Source organism: Pristis pectinata, chromosome 1 (genome assembly GCF_009764475.1).
Source record: "Pristis pectinata isolate sPriPec2 chromosome 1, sPriPec2.1.pri, whole genome shotgun sequence".
NCBI lineage: Eukaryota > Metazoa > Chordata > Chondrichthyes > Rhinopristiformes > Pristidae > Pristis > Pristis pectinata.
Window position 1 is genome coordinate 64,481,662 of NC_067405.1, and position 27,386 is coordinate 64,509,047.

At 40.7% G+C, this 27,386-nt stretch overlaps 1 protein-coding gene across 3 annotated transcripts in view; it reads right to left on the bottom strand.

Annotated features, from left to right (window-relative positions):
• Nucleotides 1-27,386, bottom strand: part of vps8 (VPS8 subunit of CORVET complex) — a 458,303-nt gene that overhangs the window by 385,562 nt on the left and 45,355 nt on the right. Inside the window, exons 14-19 of one of the 3 annotated variants that reach the window (XM_052016763.1) lie at nucleotides 27,030-27,200; nucleotides 14,615-14,689; nucleotides 10,605-10,640; nucleotides 8,695-8,785; nucleotides 3,461-3,507; nucleotides 2,030-2,119 (exon numbers count right to left, since the gene is read on the bottom strand). In XM_052016763.1, coding sequence (XP_051872723.1) covers nucleotides 2,030-2,119; nucleotides 3,461-3,507; nucleotides 8,695-8,785; nucleotides 10,605-10,640; nucleotides 14,615-14,689; nucleotides 27,030-27,200 — 510 coding nt within the window. The remainder of the gene's footprint in view (nucleotides 1-2,029; nucleotides 2,120-3,460; nucleotides 3,508-8,694; nucleotides 8,786-10,604; nucleotides 10,641-14,614; nucleotides 14,690-27,029; nucleotides 27,201-27,386) is intronic. The other 2 variants (XM_052016773.1, XM_052016780.1) reach the window with 2 other exon arrangements.

The following is a 27,386-nucleotide window of genomic DNA, read 5'->3' on the forward strand; positions in this document are numbered from 1 at the left end:
ACAGCTTCGATGCACCAACCTTCAATGTGTCCCCTCAGCACATAGTACTTACTGAGCTTGGTAATGTGCCAGTCTGCAACTTTCAGCAGTGGACAGCTTCATGCACCGGAAGACCAGTAGGATTTGGGCAGACCAAGTGCGTCCCTCACCAAGCTGATCATCTTCCAGCAACAATTGATGTTTGTCTCCGTGTATCAGAGAATCCACGGAAGAGAGTCCTGTGTTATGCAGTTTTTCGGCACAAACCTTGACAAGGGCCCCTGTATCACTTTCCAGCTGACCCACAATTCAGGAAAATCAGAGTGTACACAAATTATTGGCACATAAACAGCACTAAATCTAGGCACCCACCTCTTAGGAAAGGAATTCTTTTTGGTCAAATGCAACTAAAATGCAAGGACGTGAGTCTGTGTAGGTATCCACTCATAATGCATTCACTCCATGAGCTTCACTAAGCAGACACCTCATCATTCTTCGTTGGACCTGGTTCTGCTCCCAACATGCCATTTTACACTCCCCATTGAACCAAGGTTTATGCAATGGCAGAGTGAGGGGATATGCCAGGCCATGACGTGGCTGGTCATCGTAGTGTACATTTCTGCTGTTGATGAAGGTCCATATAACTTCATGGATGCCCAGGTTTTGCTCTGAGTCTATCTCAATCAGCACATTTGTAGTGACGCACACATGATGGAGGATGCCCTTGGCATTAAACACAGGAATTGTGCCATGGTCAGTTCTACCAATGCCATCATGGGTAGATGCATCTGCCACAGGCAGACTGGTGGGGATGAGGTCAAGTAGGTTTATCCCTGGTGTTGGTTCACCCATTATCTGCCGCAGATCCAGTCTGGCAGTTACTTCCTTCAGGACTTGGCCAGCTTGGTCAGTTCTGGTGCTACCAAGTCACTCCTGGTGATGGACATGGAAATCCCCACCCAGAATACATTGTGTGCCCGTGGTTCTCTCAGTGCTGCTTCCAAGTGTTGTTCAACATGGGAGGAGCACTAATTCACCAAATGAGGGAGGATGGGAGGTGGGAATCAGGAGAATTCCTTGCCCATGTCTAACCTAATGCCATGAGACTTCAGGGGGTCTAGAGTCAAGGTTGCAGACTCCAAGGGATATTCCTTTCCATTTACACATCTCTGGTCCATCTGTCCTGTTTCACTTATGGAAGCCCTTGTCTAGTTCCCCCCACCCCACACATTGGAGCCCTCACCCAATCTTTCCCCCCACTCACTTCTCCCTTTCCCAATCCCCTCTCCCAGAAGCTCACAGGAGCCCTCACCCAATTCAACCTCCTCCTCCCACAATTAGGGCCTTTGTCCAATCCCTCCCACCCTCACCCAATCCCTACCTCCCAGTCCCCTCCTCCCTGGAACCTTCACCCAATTTCCCTCTCTACTCACAGGAGCTCTCACCCAACTACTTTTACACAACACTTAGTGCAACCCCTGGCTACAATAACACCCAATGTCCTCACAGCAGTAAATTAAACATCAAAATATCATCAGCAAATACACACAGAGGAAAATTTATTAGCCAGAGCCTGTGAACAAAATACCAATAAGTAGATGACAAGAGACCATAGAAATAAATGCTGTTTACTTGAGTACAAATGGGAAATATCACCTGCCAAACTCATTTTCTCCACAAGACCAATATCACCAACACCCAGTAACATGCCACAGCACACTTGCTAATTTATCAGTCATGCAAGTTACTGAACTAAGGCATTTTAACACTCCACAAACAACTATCTGCTCTAAAGTTGTACCAAAATGCTGAAAGAATATAAAAATATTGCAAATACTAGAACCTGAAATAAGAACCAATAGCACTAGAGATAGTAGATCACAGGGCTACTGTTGGGAGATGGCATCAGCATTTCAAGTTGGTGACCTTTCAGCAGCATCTTCCATTTCCCTTTCATATTAAATGGTCCTTTTATCCAGCATACAATATTCCCATTTTTTTTACATTTATTACTTTTCTTTAAAAAGAAAGCATGAGCTACTAAACTTGCCTGAAAATGCTGTTCCATAACCTGTATTTTGCCTTGTTCAGGGCATTTCTTCAGAGCTCGGTCAGCATACTGAAGCAGAATTTCTACCATCTGAAGAGAAAGATTTTAAACACAAATCAGCTTTATTCCAATCTCCTAGCAAACATTAACTACATCTCCCCTTGTAGTCTGAACAAAATACTGAGTAAGAGCAAGGAAGAACATTTAAGTGAACAAAATTTTAGTTTTCTGTGTAATAAGGGAGCAGGTTTACACCTTGTTCGGATCATATGAAGTCGGTAGCAGAATACATGGCTACAAAACAGAGAGAGAAAGGAGGTGAATTACAGTTGCTCACATATCAAAGGGTGTGAAGTGGTATTCCACCAGAACTGGATCTGTTGACAATATTAACATAAATGATCACGATGTGGAAATCCAAAGCATAATTCCAAAATGTGCAGACGGGGCATAATTAGAGATTGCTGTTAACCCGTGTGAGAACCCTGACAAAATATGTTACTGTGTAACATCTTTTTTTTAAAAAAAGAGTGAATTAAAAGTGTGTTGGCAATTAATAAAGTAACATCCAATAGTCTAGAAAATCAGCCAGTCTGACACCACCAAAGACCCGAGCATGGCAGATTAATGGAATTTTACTGTAGTAACACAAGGGGAAGTGAAAAAGAAATTTTCTGGTATCAGCACTAAGATGGTATATCACTAAGATGGTATATCAGGAGGAAACACTAACAAACTGAGGGTGTTTACTCAGGAGAGAGGACTGAAGAAAATACATTACTGATGCCTAAATCTATGTAACAGTCTCAGTGAGCACATGCAGAGATGTTCCCATTTGCAAGACATTTCAGAACTAGCGAGTATAAATAAAAGACAGTCACTACTAAATCCAGTTGAAAATGCAGGAGAAAAATACAGTAAAAATGTCAAACAAAAAGAGCAATTTTTTTTCATTTTTTCCATTCAGGTTAAACCACAATTCAGAATTGGATTAACAACTTTCGCTAGAGAATTATGCCAAAGATTGTGTTCATTCATGTATTTCATTTAGTATGAGTTTGCACTGAAGAATAGTGAACTCCAAAGGCAGTGGCCATGGGCTTTTGCCTGTAAGTTAATATACTGCAACTTACTGAACCAATTTTATCAATGAAATTGCTGACGTACAGAAAAATTATTCCATTGAATACCCACCCCTTCCAATGAAAAAAGTATTTAAAATGATGCACTACAGAAGGTTAATGACCACTTATCAGCTAGACAAGCCCAAAGTTGAAAAAAAAAGCCCAACATCCAAAGGCTTGAGTTTCTCAACAACACTGCTGTACCAAGAACTCATGTTGAGAACTGATGTACTAACCATTCAGTGCCATGCTCATAAGTGTTAGGGAGATAAAATGAGCTGAAATTCATGAATAAGCAATACTTTACCCGATCAGCCACAACTCCCTTCCGCTTGCTCTGATCTCCAAACAACCCTAACAACAATGAAAAAAGGATAATTGAACAAACATGCTTCAAACAATGTACATCTGTTCCTGATGTGAATAGCCAATGGAGAAACATGGAAAAGATGGGAATCATGAGCAAGGTGGTACTTTTAAAATATTGTCATTTCACCCTCTCCTCTAGACCCCATTTTTTAGTGAAATGAGTTTGTGGTAACCTAAATCCAGTTGCAAGTGGCATATGTTCCCAAGACAGTAGTGTGATAATAATTCAACACTAAATTGTCAGTCTTACCGAGGCCACTAGGGTGACTAACGTGTTTATGTGGATAATCACATTAAAAAGCATTATTCAGAGAGTGGGATTTAGAAACATCGGCTGGAGCTTTAATCTGCATCTGTGCTTTTCTGGTCTTGACCTTAAGTGCTTGGCAGAGACAGACAAAAATATAATCACTTCTTTTTCCAGTTCTAACATCTCTCTAGTTAATAAAATTCTCATTTCTTTTAATTCTATATTCATGATTTCCCAAGGGGTAATTATTTGATTTCACTTTTTATGTTAATAGAGCTCATTACAGACGAATTAACTTAGCAGATATAGATGATGATTTAAGCTTCATCCGTAGGGCATACCAACTGCCTTGCATCCATCTCTGAAGTGAATGGGTACCATCTTGAGAATCTCTACAGTGGTTATAAATTGGAGTCAAATAGCTGACTTACTGAAAATTTCAGCATGTTGCAGCACTATGTCTCAAAGAAAGCTTGAGATTTGGCTTGAAATATTCATATTTAGCTTGAAATTAAACTCAATTATCACAACTTAGCCTTTATGGTAATGCAAAAGATAATTGTGAATCTACTGCTTTACTGGATCAAAAATTCTGTAATAGTTGAAAACAAAATATAGATTGAAATTTGCATTATGAAATGCCTATTCGAATATTTAATCATATTTATGCTCAGGTTACTTATTTCTGAAGGCACTCCCTTCCTCACTGTTAAATTTTGAACACCCAAGAACATATAAAACACCCTTTTTGTCCAAGTAGATAACATACACAAAACATGTAATGAAGATTTTCTGGTAGAACTCATATCTTCTTAATGAGGTAGACCTCATAAAAGCAATGATTTAAAAGCAAATTATGGTCAGTGCCACAAAATTGATAATAGATTACATTCCACTGAATAGTTTGTGAGATCAATATACTGTAACTTCATTAGCTAAAACAATAAATAGTTGAATTTGATGGTGGTTTGCATCTGAAGATCCACTGCATCTGCAAGGGGTGCAAATGATAATAAACCTACCATTGTGCAATGTGATTTGAAGGTGTTTACATTTTCATCATTACTATCAGATTCAATAAGTGGAAACATGAACTCCATAAAATGTACAAGTTGTAAAACAAAAATGTAAAATTCTTGAAAACAGCCCGCAGTATTTTTTCCCTATCAAAATACGTTCTCCCAAGTGGTGGTCCATCAAGGGAGACAATAGTGCATGACCGCTGTTTGTCTAAGAATTGTTTTTGTTTTCAAAATTAAACCATTCAAAATCTTCTGATTTCAATCATTTTGTTTCTCTACTGATCAACTGCCAATTGTAATATTTTCCATTGAAGGTATCCATCTTTATTGCATTAGCACATTAGTGAATATACTTTCTTCCATTCATTGATCATAGCAAAAGCTTAGAGTACAATAAAGTAAGGAAATGCTTCAAAACATATTGTGCTTCTCTCAACTCTTTATTTTCTATTGTATGTAGAAGTAATCAAGATGAGAACAGAAACTGATGACAAAGATTTTGTAGAATTTCAAAAATATGGAAAACAAAAGATTTAGAAAAGCAGAAGAGAAAAGATTTTATTGTGTCAAGTAGAGAAAATCGTGTATTTATGTTATGCTTTTTCAGAGTTAGAGAAATTCAAGTTAAACCGAAAGCAACCATTCAGCTAGATCTCTGGGAGATCCATACAAGTACCTCATGGTATTTAGTCAAGTCATTTTGCAAAGATCAACAAACATGACAAGCTGCATGCAATCAAGCACATTAATACCATTTGGAAACACAAGAGAGACTGCAGATGCTGGAAATCTGGAGCAATGAACACAAAATGCTGGAGGAACTCAGCAGGTCATGGTGAAGGGTCTCAGCCCAAAACATCCACTGTTCACTTCCCTCCATAGATGCTGCCTGACCAGCTGAGTTCCTCCAGCATTTAGTGTTCATTGCTCACTAATACCATCTACTGGCAGCTGCCAGGGTCCCCTTTGTACGAGTACATATTTAATTTAAAAACTTGCACATTAACACGATTCCATCCATTCAACTTGATTTTCTGTTCCTCATGTTAGTTGCGTCAACTTTAATATTGGTTTAAAGAGGTTACAGAGGAGGAGGTACTTGCTGCGTTACAGCGAATAAAGGTAGATAAATCCCCCGGGCCAGACAGGATATTTCCTCGGACCTTGAGAGAGACTAGTGTAGAAATTGCAGGGGCCCTGGCAGATATATTTAAAATGTCCTTAGCCATGGGTGCGGTGCCGGAGGACTGGAGGGTAGCTCATGTCGTTCCCCTGATTAAAAAAGGCTCTAAAAGTAAACCAGGTAATTACAGGCCAGTGAGCCTGACATCAGTAGTAGGTAAATTATTGGAAGGTGTTCTGAGAGATTGGATATACAAGTATTTAGACAGCCAGGGGCTGATTAAGGATAGTCAGCATGGCTTTGTGCGTGGTAGATTATGTTTAACGAATCCTGTAGAGTTTTTCGAGGAGGTTACCAAGAAAGTAGAAGGAGGAAAGGCTGTGGATGTTGTCTACATGGACTTTAGTAAGGCTTTTGACAAGGTTAGCATGGGAGGTTAGCTCAGAAGGTTCAGACACTAGGTATCCACGGAGGAGGTTGTAAACTGGATTCGAAATTGGCTATGTGGGAGAAGACAGAGAGTGGTCGTGGATTATTGTTTCTCAGATTGAAGGCCTGTGACTAGTGGTGTGCCTCAGGGATCTGTGCTGGGGCCATTGTTGTTTGTTGTCTGTTGTCCATATCAATGATCTAGATGATAATGTGGTAAATTGGATCAGCAAGTTTGCTGATGACACTAAAATTAGAGGTGTTGTGGACAGCGAGGAAGGCTTTCAGAGCTTGCAGAGGGATCTGGACCAACTGGAAAAATGGGCCAGAAAATGGCAGATGGAATTTAATGCAGACAAGTGTGAGGTGTTGCATTTTGGAAGGACAAATCAAGGTAGGACATAGACAGTAAACGGGGTGAACCTTTAGGGTGAAAGGGGAAAGGTTTAGGGGGAACTTCTTCACTCAGAGAGTGGTGGGAGTGTGGAACGAGCTGCCATCTGACGTGGTAAATGCGGGCTCACTCTTAAGTTTTAAGAATAAATTAGATAGATGTATGGAGGGGAGAGGTCTGGAGGGTTATGGACCGAATGCAGGTCAATGGCACTAGCAGAATAAAAGTTTTGGCACAGACTAGAAGGGCCGAATGGCCTGTTTTCTGTGCTGTAGTGTTCTATGGTTTACAAGATGATGCATCACAAGCAAGGCCAGTATTTATTGACCATCCCCAAATGCTCAAGCACACCCTGCTTTGTGCTTCTATTGAAAGTACTATTGCAACAGTTTAGAGTAAAAATGCCAGGATTTCAAGTGGATATGAAGGAACACGGATATGCTTCCACGTAAGAATGGTTAGAATCTTGCAGGTGAGGGTGCTCTCATCAGCCTGCTGCCCTTGTCCTTCTTGGTGGTAGAGAACATGGGTTTGGGAAACAATGTCAAAGTAATAATGGAGTGCATTTTTAGTTGGCACATAGCAACCACAATGGACTAGTGGGAGGGGTAGTGAAAGTTTTGGGTGGATTTGCATCGTTATAGATAGCAGCAAGCTTTCCGAGTGTTGTTGGATTTGCATGTGTCCAGGCAAGTGGAATGTACTCCATCATGTTTCCAGCTTGTGGACTGTGGCTAGTAGAAAGGGTTAGGGGAGTCAAGAAGTGAGTCAATTGCCAGAAGATTTCTAACCGCTGACCTACTCTTATAACCACGGATTGGTCCAGTAAGTTTTTGATGAATTTTCAGTCCCAGGGCATTGACAGTGGGGGACAGTCATAGTAGTACATACAAATCTCAACGGCACATGGTTAGACACAGTCTTTGTTGAGCACTTGTGCAGTATGAATCTTACATGCCACATCAGCCCATTTCCGAATACTACCTTGGTTTTGTTGCATGTAGCATATAGATAATAGAGTAAATTTACTACTGCTGATAATTGTATTAAGTGGCCAGTTTTGTGGATTGGAAACAAATCTCTGAATGGAACTGAGCCTCTCAAGCACTGTGGCATTGGAAAATGAAACCCCTGTAATCTGACCTCAACATACACATATAGTACTTTCAACTGTGCAGGATCTTGGGCAACAGACACTCTTTCACACTGTGTTGAACATATTTCTACAGCTGCACTTCATTGAGTATCAAGACTTTCTTACTCAGCCAACATAGATACACCCTAGCTTCACCCCTTCAGAATATTTGTATTACTCGTCACTTTCTGTTCTGACATTTCATGGACATTCGGTCACAATCACTTGTGTGCATTCTCACAACTACTCTCTCTAGATCCACATTAAGGATTTTGCTTGAGGCTTCTCTGCCCTATGGGGCACCTGAAATTTTGCCAGTCTTTATTCAAAAGCAGCTTTCCTCAACCCACAAGTTTGCTCTTATGTTAATAAGAACATATGAAACAAGAGCAGGCCATCATCTCCTCAAGCCTGCTCTGCCATTTAATAACCTAATGGGGAATGCAATCTTGGCATCAACACCACCTTTCCACGCTCTCTCTATACCCCTTAACTCTCTTGTTATCTTCCTCATCGTGTTTGAAGCACATAACCCTTGAAAAATCTCTTAACCCTATCTAATTTTCCCAAGGAATACTGAAATTCCTTTCCCTTTCCCCACCCCCTCAAATTATTCATTCCCCCAAAATCTTCAACCTTCTGAATCCCAAATTATTGGTGGAATTGTGTACAACTGTCTTTTCAATAAGATAGTATCAACATGATGGGCTTAATGCTTACATTCTGTACAGCATGTTTCAATGATTTTATGAATGTAAACAAAATTTAAGATCTTGAAAGCTTAACAATCAATGATATTCATGAAAGATTTTCACTCACCCACTACTGCCTTGGCTTTTCCTTCATGAAATGACCAGGCGAGAGATAGTGCCTCAATGAACCTCTCCTGCTTTAACAGGTAATCCAACCTCTGCAGACACAGCATTGAGAGAAAAACGTACATCAAGGCTCATGCTGCTTCACGGTAGCATCTACAGGAAGTATACACTTCCTTATAGCACATGCAGAAACACGTGTCATTCGTGGTTTAACGGCCGGAGTGTTGTGGTTAATTGATTCCACAACCTGACTGGACTAAAGATCTTCAAGCCATGCTTCATGTACTATCTCAGTTTGATCTAAGTTGCAAACCTCGTCATTGGAAAATGATTCACAGACCACACAATAGAAGGCAACATCACACTTCAGGTTAGGGAAAACACCATGTATTTTCCACATAATTCATGCAAATAGAATAATATTAATTTAATGTTTTATAATTGTAAATGGCTGCAAGAAGCTAGAGAAGTTCATAAGGCTTCACAATGTTAAATAACTCACTTTTCAAATAAATATCACAATGGCTGAGAAAAATGAAGAAACTGTTATTTTACAATCTCCAAATAATATCCAAGTCAGAAGGAATATCAGACTATTTCTGCATTTTCAAGTAACTGAAATCTAAATCAATACTTTGTGTACCCAATCCTTTCAACCCCTGGATTGATTTTTCAAAAAGCACTTTAACGGAATTCAGTGCTTGAAGTACCAAAGCAAAACGTATCCATTCCTTTTTGAACCAACTACCAACACAAAAAGTGCTGTCGCCAGCTAACTTAAATACATACACATGCAAAATACACTATTAATTGCTTCTGCTATAACAACATACTAGTCACGGGATTCAAGTGAGTAGCATTCCTGCCCCTGGTTTAGAAGGTCCCAATTCAAGTCCCATTCCAGACACTTGTGCTCAAAGACCTAGACAGGTGCTGCACTGTTTGAGGAGTCATCCTTGGATGAGAATTTAATTGAAGTAATGAACACAAGATGCTGGAGGAACTCAGAAGATCAAGCAGCATTGATGGAGGGAAATGAACAATCGACATTTCAGGCCGAGACCCTTCAATGAAGTTATGCCTGCTTCTCATGAAGAATTTCTGCTCTTCAGAGAAGTGCCATAGATCTTTTGGACACAAAAGATCCACAGCACTACTCTGAAGAGCTAAAGTTATCCCTGTTGTTGTGATAACATTCATCTCTGAACCTGCAACAATACCTCTGACACTCTCAGATATAACCTGACAACTAAATAATTCTGCTGAGTATTTTTAATTCAGGTTGGCAGCATTTGCATATTTTGCTTTTGAATACTACAGAATTATGGAACTATAACATTAAAAGGTTATAGCCCCAATTTTATGCTGAGGCAGTTTCATGAAACACATATGTCTCACATGCTTTAAATTTTCCCAAAGCATTTTTCTCTCTCTAATATAGTACCAAGACAATTTCCATTATCAGTATATTATGAAAGCTTCTAAAATAAACTGGATGCCACTTCCCACTAAAAATTATTGCTTCCTTCTCTATTAAAAGTAATTTTTTAAAATTTGGTTAGTGCAAGAAGAAATATGGGATTTGGGGAAAGCAGAAATGGTAAAAAGGAATCCAGTCAGAAAGAAGGCTAAACCTCAATGATGGCTGTACTTATGACAACCTGCATTTAAAGTCAGAGATGACAACAAGTCCATCACATAGCTAGATCTTGCTGTATGCACATCAACTGGGATGGAAATGGCCAAAGGAAACATTTTTTATTGAGCTGCATAATGCAGGAAATTATATGTTGTAAACCAAACCGAGCAGTCCAAATGCATAAAGCCAAGCTAAGCTGTAGCAGAGGCCTTTTTTTTATTTAAACTGAACAGCCAGCCAGATCCTCCCTCAAAATAATTTAACTTGCTTACCTCCCGCCAAGTCCTCAGAGTAATCACATGCACAGACTACAAAAAAAGGAGAAATAATAAGTCAATATATGGGTCAATGATATGCACAATTACCCCATATTCAGCAAAAGGAGATCCCATCAAGTTTATCAATGAAAAAACAGCATCAGGTTTAGTCAATTCAAAGTCTTACATCTTATCCATGGAATCAAAAGCAACCTCATCGGACCAGCACTCCCCAACTGCAAGTTATCACTTTAGCAATATAACCTGCATATCAGGTATTAAATTGTTGATGTCTTGCAGCTAGTTTATTATTGGCTGTAATAAGCATGGTTATGAAAATTCAAGATGTATTTTCCTTTTTCTTTGCTCCATATCATGACCCAGAGAGAAAGTATTTTCTGTAAGTGGTCTTTATTTCTGCCAACAGACACCTGATGCGTCTTAAATCTTCATTACAAAGAAATATCTAAAATAGCAGGATTCTTTGAGAGAATTTTATATGCTGCTAATCTCCAAGATTTTGCTCTAATTTACTTTCATTCTAGCCAAATACAGCAGTCTTAACAGCTAAAGAGACAAAGTTGAATAGAGTTTGTGTTTTGGGCTCAACTGCCAATTATAATCGCTAATCAAGTCCAAAATTGCACCCTTTTGAGGAAACTTTTGTTTCTATCTCCAACTCTGCCGACTATTCACACCTTTCCTACAAACCTGCAACCCTCAACTTTTTGTTCAGCTGAACAAGTGCAAACCTTCCTGTTTTCCATCTTAGTTCTAAAACTTGATTAAAGCTGCTGAACACAAGCAAAACAAGTCATTTTTAAAATCAGTCAATCCATCAACTCTGAGAGGTCCAGTTTTGTAATACTGAAACTGACTTCACAAATACCTTATTATACCGGGATAACTTAGTAAATTAAAATATAGAGGCAAGTGAAATTTTGCAACCCCCTCAAAAGGTTGCAAGTGAGCATAATAATAGAACACTTCAATAATGGTTGATCTACTCCAGGATCACAAGCAGCTTTATGGAGACAGTAAACTCAGCAAATTCTTGGCAACCCAGTCAGACAACCAAAATTTTGTACTCTCCCCACATGACAAAACCCTGGTTTCAGAAGTGCCCTCTGCACAAGTTAATGGCACCTGCCTTAAAGGCACATCACCACCCAGCAACGATCTTGCTTTTTCCACCCTACCAAAACAATACCACCAGTGCACAGGCTTTTCTAGTCATGTCTTACATTCTTCATGCTGGATCTCTTGAGCGGACGTACACTTAATAAAGCCCATTCACGTCCAGTTAAATTGGAATACAGGTCAATGGTGGTAATGGGAAAGAATCTTCCCTGTTTGACTTCCCTGAATTCACTGCATGCTTTTCTGCATGTAATGTCTCATAAAATAACCTTTAGGCAGCAGTGTGGCTTTTGGGAGAGCAGCACTGGCACTTGAGGGGAACCCATCTGGAATATACTTCAATAATGCAACAGTGCTGATCGACACTCAAGAGTAGTTGATTCTGAGTAACTCCAGTAATTGTAATTAAGAAGTGTGACCAAACAGACTGAAGTAATCAACAGTTTAGAAAACTGAGAAAGGGTTGGGACCTTTTGTGCAAACAATGAACAATACAGGCCCAAATAAACATCAGATAAGATTTAACTGATCAGATTATGTACAGGACTCACTCTGAATATCATGCCAAAGAGATCAGTATAGATGGCTGGAAATGGTTCATGAAAGAACTTTCATACGCATCCATGATCAGAAATACAAAACTCACAGTCTGCAAGGAAGGTTGGTATGTGGCACAGGGTGAAGATGAAGAAAAGATAAATTATCACAAGTGAAGGCACTTAAATTTATCTTAGTGAAAAGCAATTTAAGATGTTAATTGTTCGTTCAGCCAGTTGAGTTCTTGGCAACAAATCTATGTACAATAACTGCTCATAAAATTGCAGGTATTCAGGTCAAAAAGAAAGTTGTGGAACAATGTTATACATTTTGCACAACAGCACACCACCCCAAGTCCCTTCTTAGGATCCCACACAGCCCGAGGCTTCCACCATGCAATAGTTCAAGAGTACCAAAGGGTTCCCAGTGTGGCCTGGATCACTGGTTGGGGAGGTCAAAACTACATCCAACCCACCATCTGTTGCCTTCCTAATGGCCGTGATGCATTCTGCTTGGCGATGATCCAGCCGAACTGGAATTCAGAAGTCTCTCCCTCCAACATATCCCATGCCTCACCAGTTTCGTAGGCATGCATGACAGGTCAGCAAGAGCAGGACTTGTGTACGTTGTGCACTGGTTACAACAGCAGTAAAAAGACACAACCCCAAAAAATGTTGTTCAAATCCCACAGGCAAAACACGACATCCTTATTATTAGGAAATGCGAGAAAAAAAAGATGCCAGAGATTATTTTCATTGAATGGAATCCTGAAAAAAACTTCAATTTACATCTCAAAATAGATTCAGGAATGCCTCCTGCAAAATTACATAATGTGTCAGATATATACTTGGGTAGATGTGCAGATTTAAACTCTCAACAGGGCATAATAGCACAACTAATTCTACATTCTGGCCCAATGCTTCAATATTATGCAAAATATTGTGGCATCTGAAGTTCCAATAGATGTGAATTGTATCTAAAATTCTGATTAAACTGGACTGAAAGGATGAAACATAATTGAGCACTAAGTCCAGACTCCAATTTCATGTCTCAGGAGATGGATTCATACTGCAGCACAATGCAAAAACATGGTACACTGGAAATGGCAGATTTAACAAGGGAGCAACAATCACCAAATTCATATTTTATTAAATGAGTTTAATTTAGTTTACATGGTTGCACACTGAAGCACAAATGTGTAGTGTCACTGACTCAGACTATCATGCAACCATCAAGTCCCCAGTTTCAGCCTGTTGGTTCCTCTGCTGTCAAAATCCGGTAATTTGCACCTATAACTGTGACCCAGTAATTCTCTCAATCACATTAGGAAACACTCAAATTTAAAACAAAAAAGCAGTGGAAGTCAATCGCAGCAGACCAAACACACATCTGTATTTGTCTTCACCTTCAGCTTAAGTATTTAATCTTCACTCATGTGGCCAACATTCAGGCCCATCAGACCCAAGTGCGTGTAAGCACATATAAACAAAGGAAGCTTTTCAGTTTTTAATCCCACATAAAGTCATGCCATGACAATAGAAAGAAACAGCATGTCTCACCGAGTACAAAGAGGAGGCAAACACACAAACACTATAATTAAACAATTGGAAAAATGGCTGTTTTCTGCTGCATCTGACAATTGGTCCACAATGATATCGGTGTACATTTGAGCGTGGGGACATGAGTCATTTAGTGGGTAAAGATTCATCTGAGACAACCGATCAAACATGGTTGAATGAACCACTGCTCTGCATACACCTCACTACATCTAAAATTATGTAATCTTTTCAGTCATAGAATTTTTGCAACTAGATTGCAATTTTACCCAGGTGCATATGCAAGAGATCTCCATATCTTTAACATCTGATATAGACATAAGCAAAAAAAGGTATCCAATGTATCTGAAAAAATACTGGAACAGCAAACATAACCTAAAAAAGCAAGAAATGTACACAGTGCGCAGCAAGCATTACTAAGCAGCTGTGTCTTTTAATTCAGTACCCAAGTACAACAGAGATTCCCAACACTTTTATTTTCACAGAGCATGACAAACAGCAAACGGTGACCCACCATCAACCTCATCTGGGAAGATAACCAACTCCACTTTCAGTGGATGAGGGACCTTATTATGCAGGATTCATCAGTTCTATTTCTCATCAAGAAACAAGAAAAAAATCAGATTAAAAGGAAAAACCATGCAGAAATCATACACATACAAAACTGCCATTTAATGAATCACACATATTAATACTTCACTATCAGTCAGAAGTCTCTTCACATTTCAAATTTAAACAATGATCTATTTCCATAATAAAATACTGGTTGTGAGAAAGATTTACCACATTTACCTTAGTTCCCAGGTAGATAATTTGTCCTCCATAACCGCTGACTGACTGGTAACATGCCTTTTCACCAACCAGAGCCTTTAAGAAAATAACAATTATATTAGCAAGTCTAATTTAAAGCAACAGGAAAGAACCAATAATATCACAAATTATTGTAGATGCCAATAAAATTATTGAGAATAGTAATTAGGAAAAAATATTTTTCAATTATTTTAGCCTCCACAATGTGCTCCAATTAACCTCCACAATGATGGTTAATTGGAGTACATGGTGTGATAGGAAGATATCACTATAAAAATGAATCCCAGGGACAATCCTTTGTCTGTACTTAAATGGTTGTTCTCATCCAGGGTGGCAGCAGAATGCCAATTGTTGGTCTCAATGTCTGCAAGATTAAGAAGGAAAGAAATAATCCATGGGGTTCTCAGTTGAACCACATCAGCAATTGCAAGTCTGAATATCTGGCAAGGTCAAGGTCAGGTTTAACTGTGCTTCTTCCAAAAACAGAAGAGCTTTAGCAGCACTCAATACTTGGGCTCAAACAGAAATGTGTGGCCCTTTGGGTGAGATCAAACAAATATGAGACCCACTGGCACTTGCAGGATTGCTTACTGGAATTAATCACTTCCGTTAGCTGAAAAAGAGGGGGAGAAAACTAGGAACAAGAAAAAACACAAGAAAAAAAGGCACACAAAAATAAAGCAAAATCACTGTTTCAACAATCAGAAACCAAGACTTATAGGTAGAAATAAACTTGTAAAAATTGACACAAAGCAACCTTGATTCGTAAAGATTCTCTTATTTTACTATTAAGAATGGTTTAGCTAGAATCACAAGCTAATGGGAAAACACATTCTCAACAAACAGGACATCAATATTGATGTCAATGAATTCTTGTTTATTAACTCTTGGGCATTGTGTTTGTGGCAGTAGTTTCAAGACGAATGAAATATTGTGCACAGATAGATGATTTCACGCCCTCAGGTTATCACAAAATACTTTATGGATGGTCATTTACTCAGGTTTTCACTCTATCTTATTTGGTTCATCAAAAGTTTTCCATCAACTTGTATGAGAGTGAGAGATTTTAAAATTTAATTATTTTTAAAGTTTGTGTTAGAAAGTACTCAGTGAAGAGGGGGAAAATGGAGTGGTTATCTGAAATTGTTGAATTCAATATCAAGACAAAGGCTTCAACTTACCCAGACTGAGGATGAGAGGCCGTTTCTCAAAATTACATTGAGAATCGTTGGAAAATCAGACACACAGCACAGGTTGCACACCCTATGCCCCAACTCTGGTAGCAAGGTCCAACCATTTTCCCAAACTTTCAACCATCAGCTGACCCCCCCTCACCCCCTACCCTTCTCCAAAACCAGCCTCTCCCACCTGCTGATCCAGCCTCTCCCCAGCCCATCTGACATGACAATCCTCACTAACCCATCTGCAGATGCAACCCTCCCACCAACTATCCATTGATCTTCCCCTCCTGCCACCCATCTGCCAACCCACCCTTCACAGGAACCTACCAGGCCCCTCAAGCCTGCCCCGCCATTCAGTATGATCACGGCCGATCTATGCTGCCTCAACTCCTTTTCGATGGCAGTTTCCCATAACCTTCAATTCCTCGATCTTTCAAATATTTATCTGTCTCAACTTTAAATATATCTAATGATCTTGCTTCCACCATCCTTGGGCCCAGAAGTTTCACTACCCTCTGAGAGAAAAAATTTCTACCCATTTAAAAGACTGGCCCCTTATTTTGTAGCTATGTCCCCTTTTTTGTCACTGTCCTACTTATGGCAACATCTACCCAGTCAAACCCCCTTAGGACCTTCACAGAGTGCCCAAAGGAAACATTTATACTAGACCTGCAAACAGTAGTACACAAGCCTCAAACCCCGTTACTACTCAACTTCGCAGCAGTGAGGTCTCGAACAAAACATTATTTGGCCTGGAACGAACCCACCCTTTTATGTGCTTAAACATGTGCCTTTCAATTTTTGTGCAAATGTTTATGTGAACTTCATTAAGCCTATAGATGTATTCTTCAACAAACTTCACAGTTATCCTTGATTGACGCTACAAACACATTCACATCCAGATAACTCAGTATTAAATATTCCATACAAGCTTTGACAAAAAATGCAAAGTTGGAGCACAGGACTGCAAATGGATATCATGTTTTTATGAATCAGACCCCTTCACTGAATAATTCCAATAAAAATCTTGATGTATTGCATATACTGCATCGAAGAAAGGTCTTTGATATTGCAGATATGTTAATAATTTCACAAAATGCAAAATCTTTTAAAATTTGGGTCCTTAAAAGATGACTTCTGAACAATATTTCTTGGGCAGTAAAAACATAATTATCACTTTCCAACAAACAGCAAATTGCGCCATTTACATAGCACCTTCAATATGGTAAAAGTTGCACAAAGAGGGTTCGCAAGAGCATTACCAAACAAAATACAATGCTAAAGTCAGATGAGAAGAAAGGCAAGTCACCAAAGGCTTTGTCAAAGAGGTAAGCTTTATGAAGCATTTCAGAATAGGAACGTGATATAGCTAAGCAGAGATTCTGATAGCTGAAGACACAGACACTACTGAGGAGAAGGAAAATATGGCCTGTTCAAGTGCTAGAATTTGAGCACCATAGATATTTCAGAGAGCTATGGGGCTGGACATTATAGGGACAACCAAGGAATTTGAAAACTAAGAGGAGAATTTCAAAATCAACGCATGCTTAAATAGGAGCTCACTTAGGTCAGCAACCACAGTGATGATGGACTAACAGGACCTGGTGCAAGTTAGGATATGCTTGGCACTCAGTGAAATAAGAAAGGCCAGTCAGATGAGTCTTGGAACAGCCTTGAGGTGACAAAGACAAGAATGGGGTTTCATCAGCAGATGAGATGTGTCAAGGTCAGAGATGTGCAATGAAGTTTAAAATTCAACTTAGAAGTCAAATATGACACCCAGTCAAGTTCACTTACTGCAGAGAGAGATGGAATCAGTGACTCAGGAATGGGGTTTGCAACTAGGACTAAAGATAACACCAACGATCTTCCTATTACTTTAATAAAACATAAATTAAACAAATATTTTGTGGTACCTCATACATTAACCTTGTAATTTATAATTGCATTTGGAAGAACATTAAACTGAACTAGCTGATTGGCTAATTAACAGCAGCAAATAAAAGGAAGGTAGGTACAAGCAGAGCGGCCATTTTGGGAGCGACATTGTTAGAGTGGACCAGGGTTAGAGTAGGGTACCTAGGCTATGGTGAGAGGAGGCGAAGGCTAGGGTAAGGCTCTAGTAAGTTTCTTTCTTTCTTGCTTTGGTGTTTCCTTTAGTGCCAGGCCAGCTCCAGGGTCAATGGTGTGTTCATCTTGCGAGACTGGGAGTTCTGGGAGACATCCAGTCTCCCTGATAACTACATCTGCACAAGATGCATCCAGCTGCAGCTCCTTACAGATTGTGTCAGGGAACTGAAGATGCAGCTGGATGACATTCGGGTCCTTCAGGAGAACCAGGAGTTCATAGCTAAGAGCTACAGGGGGGCAGTTACTCTGAAGCTGCAGGAGGCAGGTAGCTGGGTGACTGTCAGGAGAAGGACAGAGAATAGGCAGATAGTGCAGAATACATCTGTGGCCTTTCCTTTCAATAACAGGTATACCGCTTTGGACACTGTTTTGGGGGCGACGACCTACCAGAGGAAAGCTGCAGTGCCCAGGTCTCTGGCAGTGAGCCTGGTTGCATGGTACAGAAGGGAAGGGGGGAGAAGCGGAGAACGGTATTGATAGGGGATTCAATAAAGGGAGGCAGACGTGATTCTGTGGACGTGAAAGAGACTCGGATGGTATGTTGCTTCCCAGGTGCCAGGGTTAGGGATGTCTCGGATCAGGTCCACAGCAGTCTGAAGGGGGAGGGCGAACAGCCAGAGGTCGTGGTACATATTGGTCCCAACGACATAGGTAGGAAAAAAGATGAGGTCCTGAAGAGGGAATATAGGGAGCTAGGTATGAAGCTGAAAAGCAGGACTTCAAGGCTAGTAATCTCCGGATTGCTGCCTGTGCCACGAGCCAGTGAGGGTAAGAATAGGTTGATTTAGCAGATGAATGTGTGGCTAATGAATTGGTGCAGGGGGCAGGGTTTCAGATTTGTTGATCATTGGAATTTCTTCTGGGGAAGGTACGACCTGTACAAAAGGGACGGGTTACACCTGAACTGGAGGGGGACCAATATTCTTGCAGGCAGGTTTGCTAGAGCTGTTGGGGAAGGTTTAAACTAGTTCGGCAGGGGGATGGGAACCTGAGCAACAGGTCAGAGGTTAGTGCATTTAGTGTACAAGCAGATGCAGAGTGTAAAAAGACTGAGGAAGGATAAGCATTTGAAAGGGCAAAATTGCAGTCAGTTGGATGGGCTGATGTGTATCTACTTTAATGCGAGAAGTATCAGGAACAAGGCTGATGAACTTAGTTCCACGTACTTACCCACACTCTATGCCGTGGTGGCCATTACAGAGACTTGGCTGTCCCAAGGGCAGGAATGGCTGCTGGATATTCCAGGGTTTAGATGTTTCAAAAGGGAGAGGGACAGAGGTAAAAGAGGTGGGGGAGTGGCTTTGCTGATCAGGGACAGTGTCACAGCTGTAGAAAGGAGGACGTCCTGGAGGGATCGTCCACTGAGTTAATGTGGGTGGAAGTCAGAAACAGGAAGGGAGCGATCACTCCTTGGGAGTATTCTACAGACCCCCCCCCCCCAATAGCAGCAGAGACAGAGGAACAGATCAGGAGGCAGATTTTGGAGAGGTGCAAAAATAACAGGGTTGTTGTCATGGGTGATTTCAACTTCCCTAATATTGATTGGCACCTCCTCAGTGTAAAGGGAAATTTGTTAGTTGTGTCCAGGAAGGATTCCTGACACAGTATGTGGACAGGCTGACTGGAGGAGAGGCCATACTGGACGTGGTAGCAGGCAATGAGCCTGATCAGGTTTCAGATCTCTCATTGGGAGAGCATTTTGGAGACAGTGACCATAACTCCTTGACCTTTACCATAGCCCTGGAGAGGGATAGGAGCAGACAATATGGGAAAGTATTTAATTGGGGGAGGTGGAATTATGATGCTATTAGGCAGGAACTTTGGAGTGTAAATTGGGAAGAGATGTTCATGGGGAAGTGCACAATGGAAATGTGGAGGTTGTTTAGGGGGTACTTGTATGGGGTTCTGGATAGGTTTGTCCCATTGAGGCAGGGTAAGGATGGTAGAGTGAAGTAACTGTGGTTGACAAGAGATGTAGAATATCTTGTCAAGAGGAAGAAAGAAGCTTACCTAAGGTTTAGAAAGCATGGACCAGACAGGGCTCTGGAGAGTTACAAGGTAGCCAGGAGGGAGCTTAAGAATGGACTTAGGAGAGCTAGAAGGGGGCACGAGAAGGCCTTGGTGAGTAGGATTAAGGAAAACCCCAAGGCATTCTACACATACGTGAAGAATAGGAGAATCACTCGAGTGAGGGGAGGACTGATCAGGGATAAAAGAGGAAACATGTGCCAGGAGTCAGAAGAGGTGAAGTAGGCCCTTAATGAATACTTTGCTTCAGTGACACCTTGACGTTTGAGGATGGTGTACAACAGGCTGATATGCTAGGGCATGTCAACGTGAGGAAAGAGGATGTGCTGGAACTATTGAAAAACATTAGGATAGATAAGTCACCGGGGCTGGATGGGATATATCCAAGGTTATTACAGGAAGCGAAGGAAGAGATTACTACACCTTTGGTGATGATCCTTGCGTCCTCACTGGCGACAGGAGTAGTGCCAGATGATTGGAGGGTGGCAAATGTCGTTCCTTTGTTTATGAAAGGGAATAGGGATAACCCTCCGAATTACAGACCAGTGAGTCTTACTTCAGTGGTGGGCAAATTACTGGAGGAGAATCTTAGAGACAGGATTTATGGGCATTTGGAGAAGCATCAGCTGATTAGGGACAGTCAGTATGGGTTTTAGGGGCAGGTCGTGCCTCATAAGCCTGATTGAATTCTTTGAGGATGTGATAAAGCACATTGAAGAAGGCAGAGCAGTGGATGAGGTATACGTAGATTTTAGTAAGGCGTTTGATAAGGTTCCTCATGGAAGGCTCATTCAGAAAGTTAGGAGACAATGGATCCAGGGAAACTTGGCTGTGTGGATTCAGAATTGACTTGCCCATAGACGTCAGAGTGTGGTGGTAGATGGAGCGTATTCTGCCTGGAGGTCAGTGACCAGTGGTGTTCCGTAGGGATCTGTTCTGGGACTCCTATTTTTTGTGATTTTTATAAATGACTTGGATGAGGATGTGGGTTGGTAAGTTTGCTGATGATACAAAGGTTGATGGTATTGTGGACAGTGTAGATGGTTGCTGTAGATTACAACAGGATGAGAAGTGCCAAATGGAGTTCAACCTGGAAAAGTGTGAAGTGATCTCTGGAAGATCAAATTTGAAGGCAGAATACAAGGTTAATGGCAGGACTCTTTGCAGTGTGGTGGAACATAGGGATCTTGAGCTCCTCGTCCATAGATCCCTCAAGGTTGCCGCACAGGTCAATAGGGTTGTTATGAAGGCGTATGGTGTGTTGGCCTTTATTAGTCTGGGTATTGAGTTCAAGAGCCACGAGGTAATGTTGCAGGTCTAGAACTCTGGTTAGACCACACTTGGAGTATTGTGTTCAGTTCTGGTTGCCTCATTATAGGAAGGATGTGCAAGCTTTAGAGAGGGTGCAGAGGAGATTTACCAGAATGCTGCCTGGATTGGAGAGCATGTCTTATGAGGATAGCCTGAGTGAGCTAGGGCTTTACTCTTTGGAGAGAGGGAAGAGGAGAGGTGACTTGATAGAGGTGTACAAGATGATAAGAGGCATAGATCGAGTGGACAGTCAGAGACTTTTTCCCCAGGGTGAAAATGGCTCATACAAGGGGGCATAATCTTAAGGCGATTGGCGGAAGATGCAAGGGGGATGTCAGGGGTAAGTTTTTTTTTTAAATACACAGAGAGTGGTGGGTACGTGGAAATGCACTGCTGGCAGAGGTTGTGGGGCAGATACATTAGGGACATTTAAGAGACTCTTAAATAGCCACATGAATGATAGAAAAACGGAGGGCTATGTGGGAGGGAAGGATTAGATAGATATTAGAGCAGGATAAAATGTTGGCACAACATCGTGGGCCGAAGGGCCTGTTCTGTGCTGTAATATTGCATGTTCCGTGAACTCCAAATAAACAAAGGGAAACTTTCAAAACCTGGACCTGCATTCAAAAGCATTTTAAATAGGAAAGTAAAGTCTTGTATGCACACTGATAGTTACCTAAATTTAGCGGGAGCACAAACCTTGTGATTACATGAAAAATATATAGCCTATGATTTATTTCATACCAACTCCCTTTGAGATCTGTTGACATTATATACACTTCAATGAGTATCAGCTCTTTCACTTTCACATAAGATTCTCAGCCTTCATGAGTCAGAAGAAAGAACTTGTAAAATGTAGCATCTATTAAGAAAGATTTAACAAATACAAACTAGCTACCTGTTTGCTTTCCATATACTAATGCATTATCGGAGTGCTATTCTTCAGTCCTTATACGATTGCAGTTTTGTGCTATTCTTCAGCCTAATTCTGCACAGGCAGAGTTAGTCCCACAGCAGAATCAGCAGGGAATATTGATCTGGAATTAACCCTGGAATGCAGGACTTCACATTGCTTCACTATTACACAGATCTGAACCAATGCTTTTGAATCAAAACTGCAATCATATATGGCCTAGAAAAAACAGATACTTTCACGTTAATCTAGTGGTATTCTCAAACATTACAATACTAGCAAATTAAACACTCTAACCTCCAAATGGCTCAAATTTCTAACATGAAGATCAAAAAACTGGACATCCTTGAAAACAGAAACAGGAAAAACTGGAAATATTTAGCAGGTCAAGCAGCATCTGTGCAAAGAGAGAGTTAAATGTTTCAGGTCTAAAACCCTTTGTCAGATTTCTAATGTGCCCACCCACCTTCCACTGGAGATATAACCACTGCCCATTAACATTGCTAATTGTGCTGGGTGTGCCCTTGAGCTTGTGATATGATATTAAACTGCATCATGATGATAAGTGTTTAGTTCTCAGACCTGTGCTAATACTTGTTTCAGAAATCAATAATCTTTTCCTTTTTGTGCCTGCTCTCATACATTCTTCAGAGGACAGCTTATTAAACAGAGAGATAGTTGATGCACAGAAGACCAGTTCTCCTCTTCCTAAAATTACCTTCAATACTTATTCTATATTTAGAATAAACAAAACTCAGAAGTCGTACTCAAAGAGTCAGGTTGGTGTTGGTCTCTCATATTTAACAAAGTGGAACAGAGCACCACCATTTTTAAGTTACTGTAACAATTTAGACTGCTTTTCGATCACACTTAATAGCAGATTCTATTCGCGAAGTCTCACATTTCAGAATGTTTTGCTCTGCAGGTTTTCCACAAAAGAAAATTATGATAAACACATGCTCATTGGCCTCCAAACTAGCAAATACAAGGGATTCAATGAAACAATAACAATTCCCAATGATGCAAGTAGACTAACATACCATAGGATTGACAATCTTCTCTTAGTTTTGATGTAGCAGAGGCTGTGACATCCTCATCCATAATGCGTCAAAAGCATCAAGTTGTTAATGAACTGTGCGATGATTACACAAACGCAAGGGAAGAACACAACTGGAAACTATAACACACATTGCACTCAATGACAAGGTTTTATGTGGATCTTTTTCAGTAGCTTTCAACCCAATATCTTATGAATGTTTCTTTGGCGATCTTGCACAGAGTTGCACCTTGTCATGACTACAACACTACAAAAAGAATTTTGTAGTTCCTCCTCAAGTATGCTTTTCTTCGCTTGATATCAATGCAAGGTTAGAGTCATACAGTTGTTGGGTTATACAGCACAGAAACAGGCCCTACGGCCCAACTCATCCATGTCGACCTAGGTGTCGACCTGAGCTGGACCCATTTGCCTGCCTCTGGCCCATACCCCTCTAAACCTTAAAGGGTCCCTCTGAACCTTCTCCTCATGTTCCCTTTAAATCTTTCCCCTCTCCCCTTCTCTGGGGGAAAAGACTGTAACCATGCACCTTTATCTATGCCCCTCATGATTTTATAGACCTCTTTAAGGTTACCCCTAAATCTGTCCGTGCTCCAGGGAAAACAGCCCCAGACTATCCAGTCTCTCCTTATAACTCAAGCCATCCAGTCCCGGCAACATCCTTGTGAATCTTTTCTGCACCCTTTCCAGCTTAATCACATCCTTCCTACCGCTAGATGAGTAGAACTGCACACAGTATTCTAAGTGCAGTCTCACCAATATCTTGCACAGCTGTAACACAATGTCCCAACTCCTGTACTCAATGCCTTGACTGATGAAGGCAAGTGCATCAAACACCTTCTTTGCCACCCTGCGTTGCCACTTTGAGTGCTTGAACCCCAACACAACACACAAAGCACTGGAGGAACTCAGCGGGTCAGGCAGCATCTATGGATGGAAAGTGACAGTCGATGTTTCGGGTTGAGACCCCTTCATATGAACTGGGCAAGTGATACTAGTACCCCAAGGTCTTTCTGTTGTGCAACACCCTCTCAGGCCATGCCATTTACTGTGTAAATCTTGCCCTGGTTCAAATGACCAAAATATACACTTTGCACTTATCTGAGTTAAATTCCATCTGCTATTCCTTTCCCGGTTGATCTAGATCCTATTGTAATCTTAGATACCCTTCAATGTCCACTATACCACCGTCCACAAACGTACTAACCATGCCACCCACATTCTCATCCAAATTGTTAATACAGATGACAAAACTGTGGACCAAGCACAGATCCTTGCAGCACAATGCTGGTCACATGCCTCCAATCTGAATAACAACCCTCCACTACACCCTCTGCCACCAAGCCAATTTTGTATCTAATTGGCTAGCTCACCCTGGACCCCATGCGATCTAATCCAGACCAGCATACCATGCGAGGAGGCCTTGCTAAAGTCCACGTAGCCCTTCATCAATCCTCTTGGTCACCTCTTCGAAAAACTCCATCCTATTGGAGACACAATTTCCCATGTTCAAAGCCATGCTGACCATCCCTAATCAGTTCTTGCCTTTCCAAATGCAGGTCAATCCTATCTCAAGGTTACTTCTTTTTATTCCCTTCTCAAGATCTGAACATCAGTGGCAAGGCTACCATTTATTGCCTATCCCTAATTGCCCTTGAGAAGGTGGCAATGAGCTACCTTGAACCATTTCAGTCTTTCTGCTGAAGGCACTGATACAATGCTGTCAAGGAGGAAATTCCAGGGTTCAGATCCAATATTGACGAAGAAACGTTTCCAATTCAGGATGCCGTGCAACTTGGGAGGGAAAAATGCAGCTGGTAGAATGCCTACTAGCCTGAAGTCCTTGAACCTCTTGTTGGTAGAGGCTGCAGGTTTGGGAAGGGCTGTTGAAGTAGCTTGCAGAATTAATTCCAGCGCACTTTGTAGATAGCATACACTGCATTCATTGTGTGCCAGAGAATGACTTGTCCAGGATGGTAGATGGTGTGCAATCCAGCAGACTGCTTTGTCCAGGATAGATTCAAGCTTCTTGAGAGTTCTGACTCATAAGAGTCAGAGTCAAACAGTAGAGAAACAGGCCGTTTGGCACATCGAATCCACACTGATTACACACTAGGGACAACTTACAGTGGTCAATTAACTGAGGAAATAAGAGTACCCAGAAGGAATCCATGCAGTTACAAATGAATAAGCAAACTCCACACAGACATCACTAGAGATCAAGGTTGAACCTGATGGCTGTTGAAGGTGCACCCATCCAGAAAAGGAGACCAAACAAATTCTGCCCTATGGCCATGGCAACTGCTCTGCCCAAGACCACAAGAAACTACAGAGAGTTGTGGACACAGCCCAGCGCATCATAGGAACCAGCCTCCCCTCCATGGACTCTGTCTATACCTCTAACTGCCTTGGTGAAGCAGCCAGCATAATCAAAGACCCCACCCACCCGGGTCATTCTCTCTTCTGTCCTCACCCATCAGGCAGAATATACAGGAGCCTGAGGGCACATACCACCAGGCTCAAGGACAGCTTCTGTCCCACTATGATAAGACTACTGAATGGTTCCCTCATACAATGAGATGGACTCTTGACCTCACAATCTACCTCGTTGTGACCTTGCACCTTATTGTCTACCTGCAATGCACTTCCCTGCAGCTGTGACACTTTACTCTGTATTCTGTTATTGTTTTTACCCTGTACTACCTCAATGCATTCTGTACTAACTCAATGTATCTACACTGTGTATTGAATTGATCTGTACGAATGGTATGCAAGACAAGTTTTTCACTGTACCTCAGTACAAGTGACAATAATAAACCAATACCAATATAATCAAAATATGTCATAGGATCACAGTAGGCCTTTGGCCACTCTGCTTATGCCATTATTTTTGAGAAGTAACAACATGTGCCCCCAACCCAGCTAATAATCCAACTACTTCTGAAAACATTGTTCCATCTGAATGGCATGAAATCTACAAACAAAAATATCTTCATAAGGACAATTCATGACTCCAGAATTATGCTACCTTTTCTTGAGTAATCTACATACTAAAGTATGTTGCAGTGTCCGACATGTTGAAATTTTAAAATATACAGTAGTTTAAATGTATTATTTATAACATCTACCTCTCCTCTATGCGTAACATACAGAAAGCAGATCCAAATTTTTTCTTATTTGATATGGAATTGAAGTCAATTTAGTGACCGATATCACACGAAGTTAAAACACCTGAAGATTTACATGCATCCAGGAAAATAATGATAAAGATCCTGGTTTCTGGTCCAAGTTAATTTTGTCAGAAAAAGCAATGCATTTCAGCTCTGTGAATGATCATGAGATCAAAGATGGCATTCAACTTTGTGGAAAAAATTACTTATGAAACATTTATCACAAAAAAAAGCAGGTACATTCAACAAAAAATATTGCATTTTCTTTAAGATTGGTTTTCTCCTAGAAATATACATAAGTATCTACTGGCCATTTTTACCTGCAAACAAATATCATTACTTCAAACAGCCTTGCAAAAAACAGTACTGATAATCACAACCATGTTGTTCTAACTAGAGAAGGGACAATCCTAGCCTCTCAAGAGATAGGAGAGGGTACAAAAAAAAATCCAGCTGTATTTTGTTTAAGATTTAATTTAAATTTGAAAACAATAAAAGGTGCCACCACAAAACATTATCTATAATCATAAACCACTAAATAGAAGGAAAGAAAAACACAATTTAACCCAACAGTTGAAAACAACTAAATTCACTGAGATCTTACCAAAGCCTGACTCACATTTCCACCAGTGGCCAGGGATTTGAAATGGCTGCTGTTGTACACCAACTGTACTTCAGCAATGTCAACGATCTCCAGCTCATTTTGGCTCTGCCGGTCCACCATATGCAGTTTCTCAGCACTATCCAGTAGAGCCAGTGTCCGAGAATTGATCCACTGAGATGAGAAAGGGAAAGTTGAGAATGAATTCTCCCTTTGCTATTCAGCTAGATATGAAAGGTGCATAAGCCCACTCACTTTAGAAGTGTATGCAACAATTTTCCACATAATAAAATCATTATGAAATCAAGAGGGACATATTATTTTAATTTTTATACCTTCTTTTAAATGCCCGATATTATA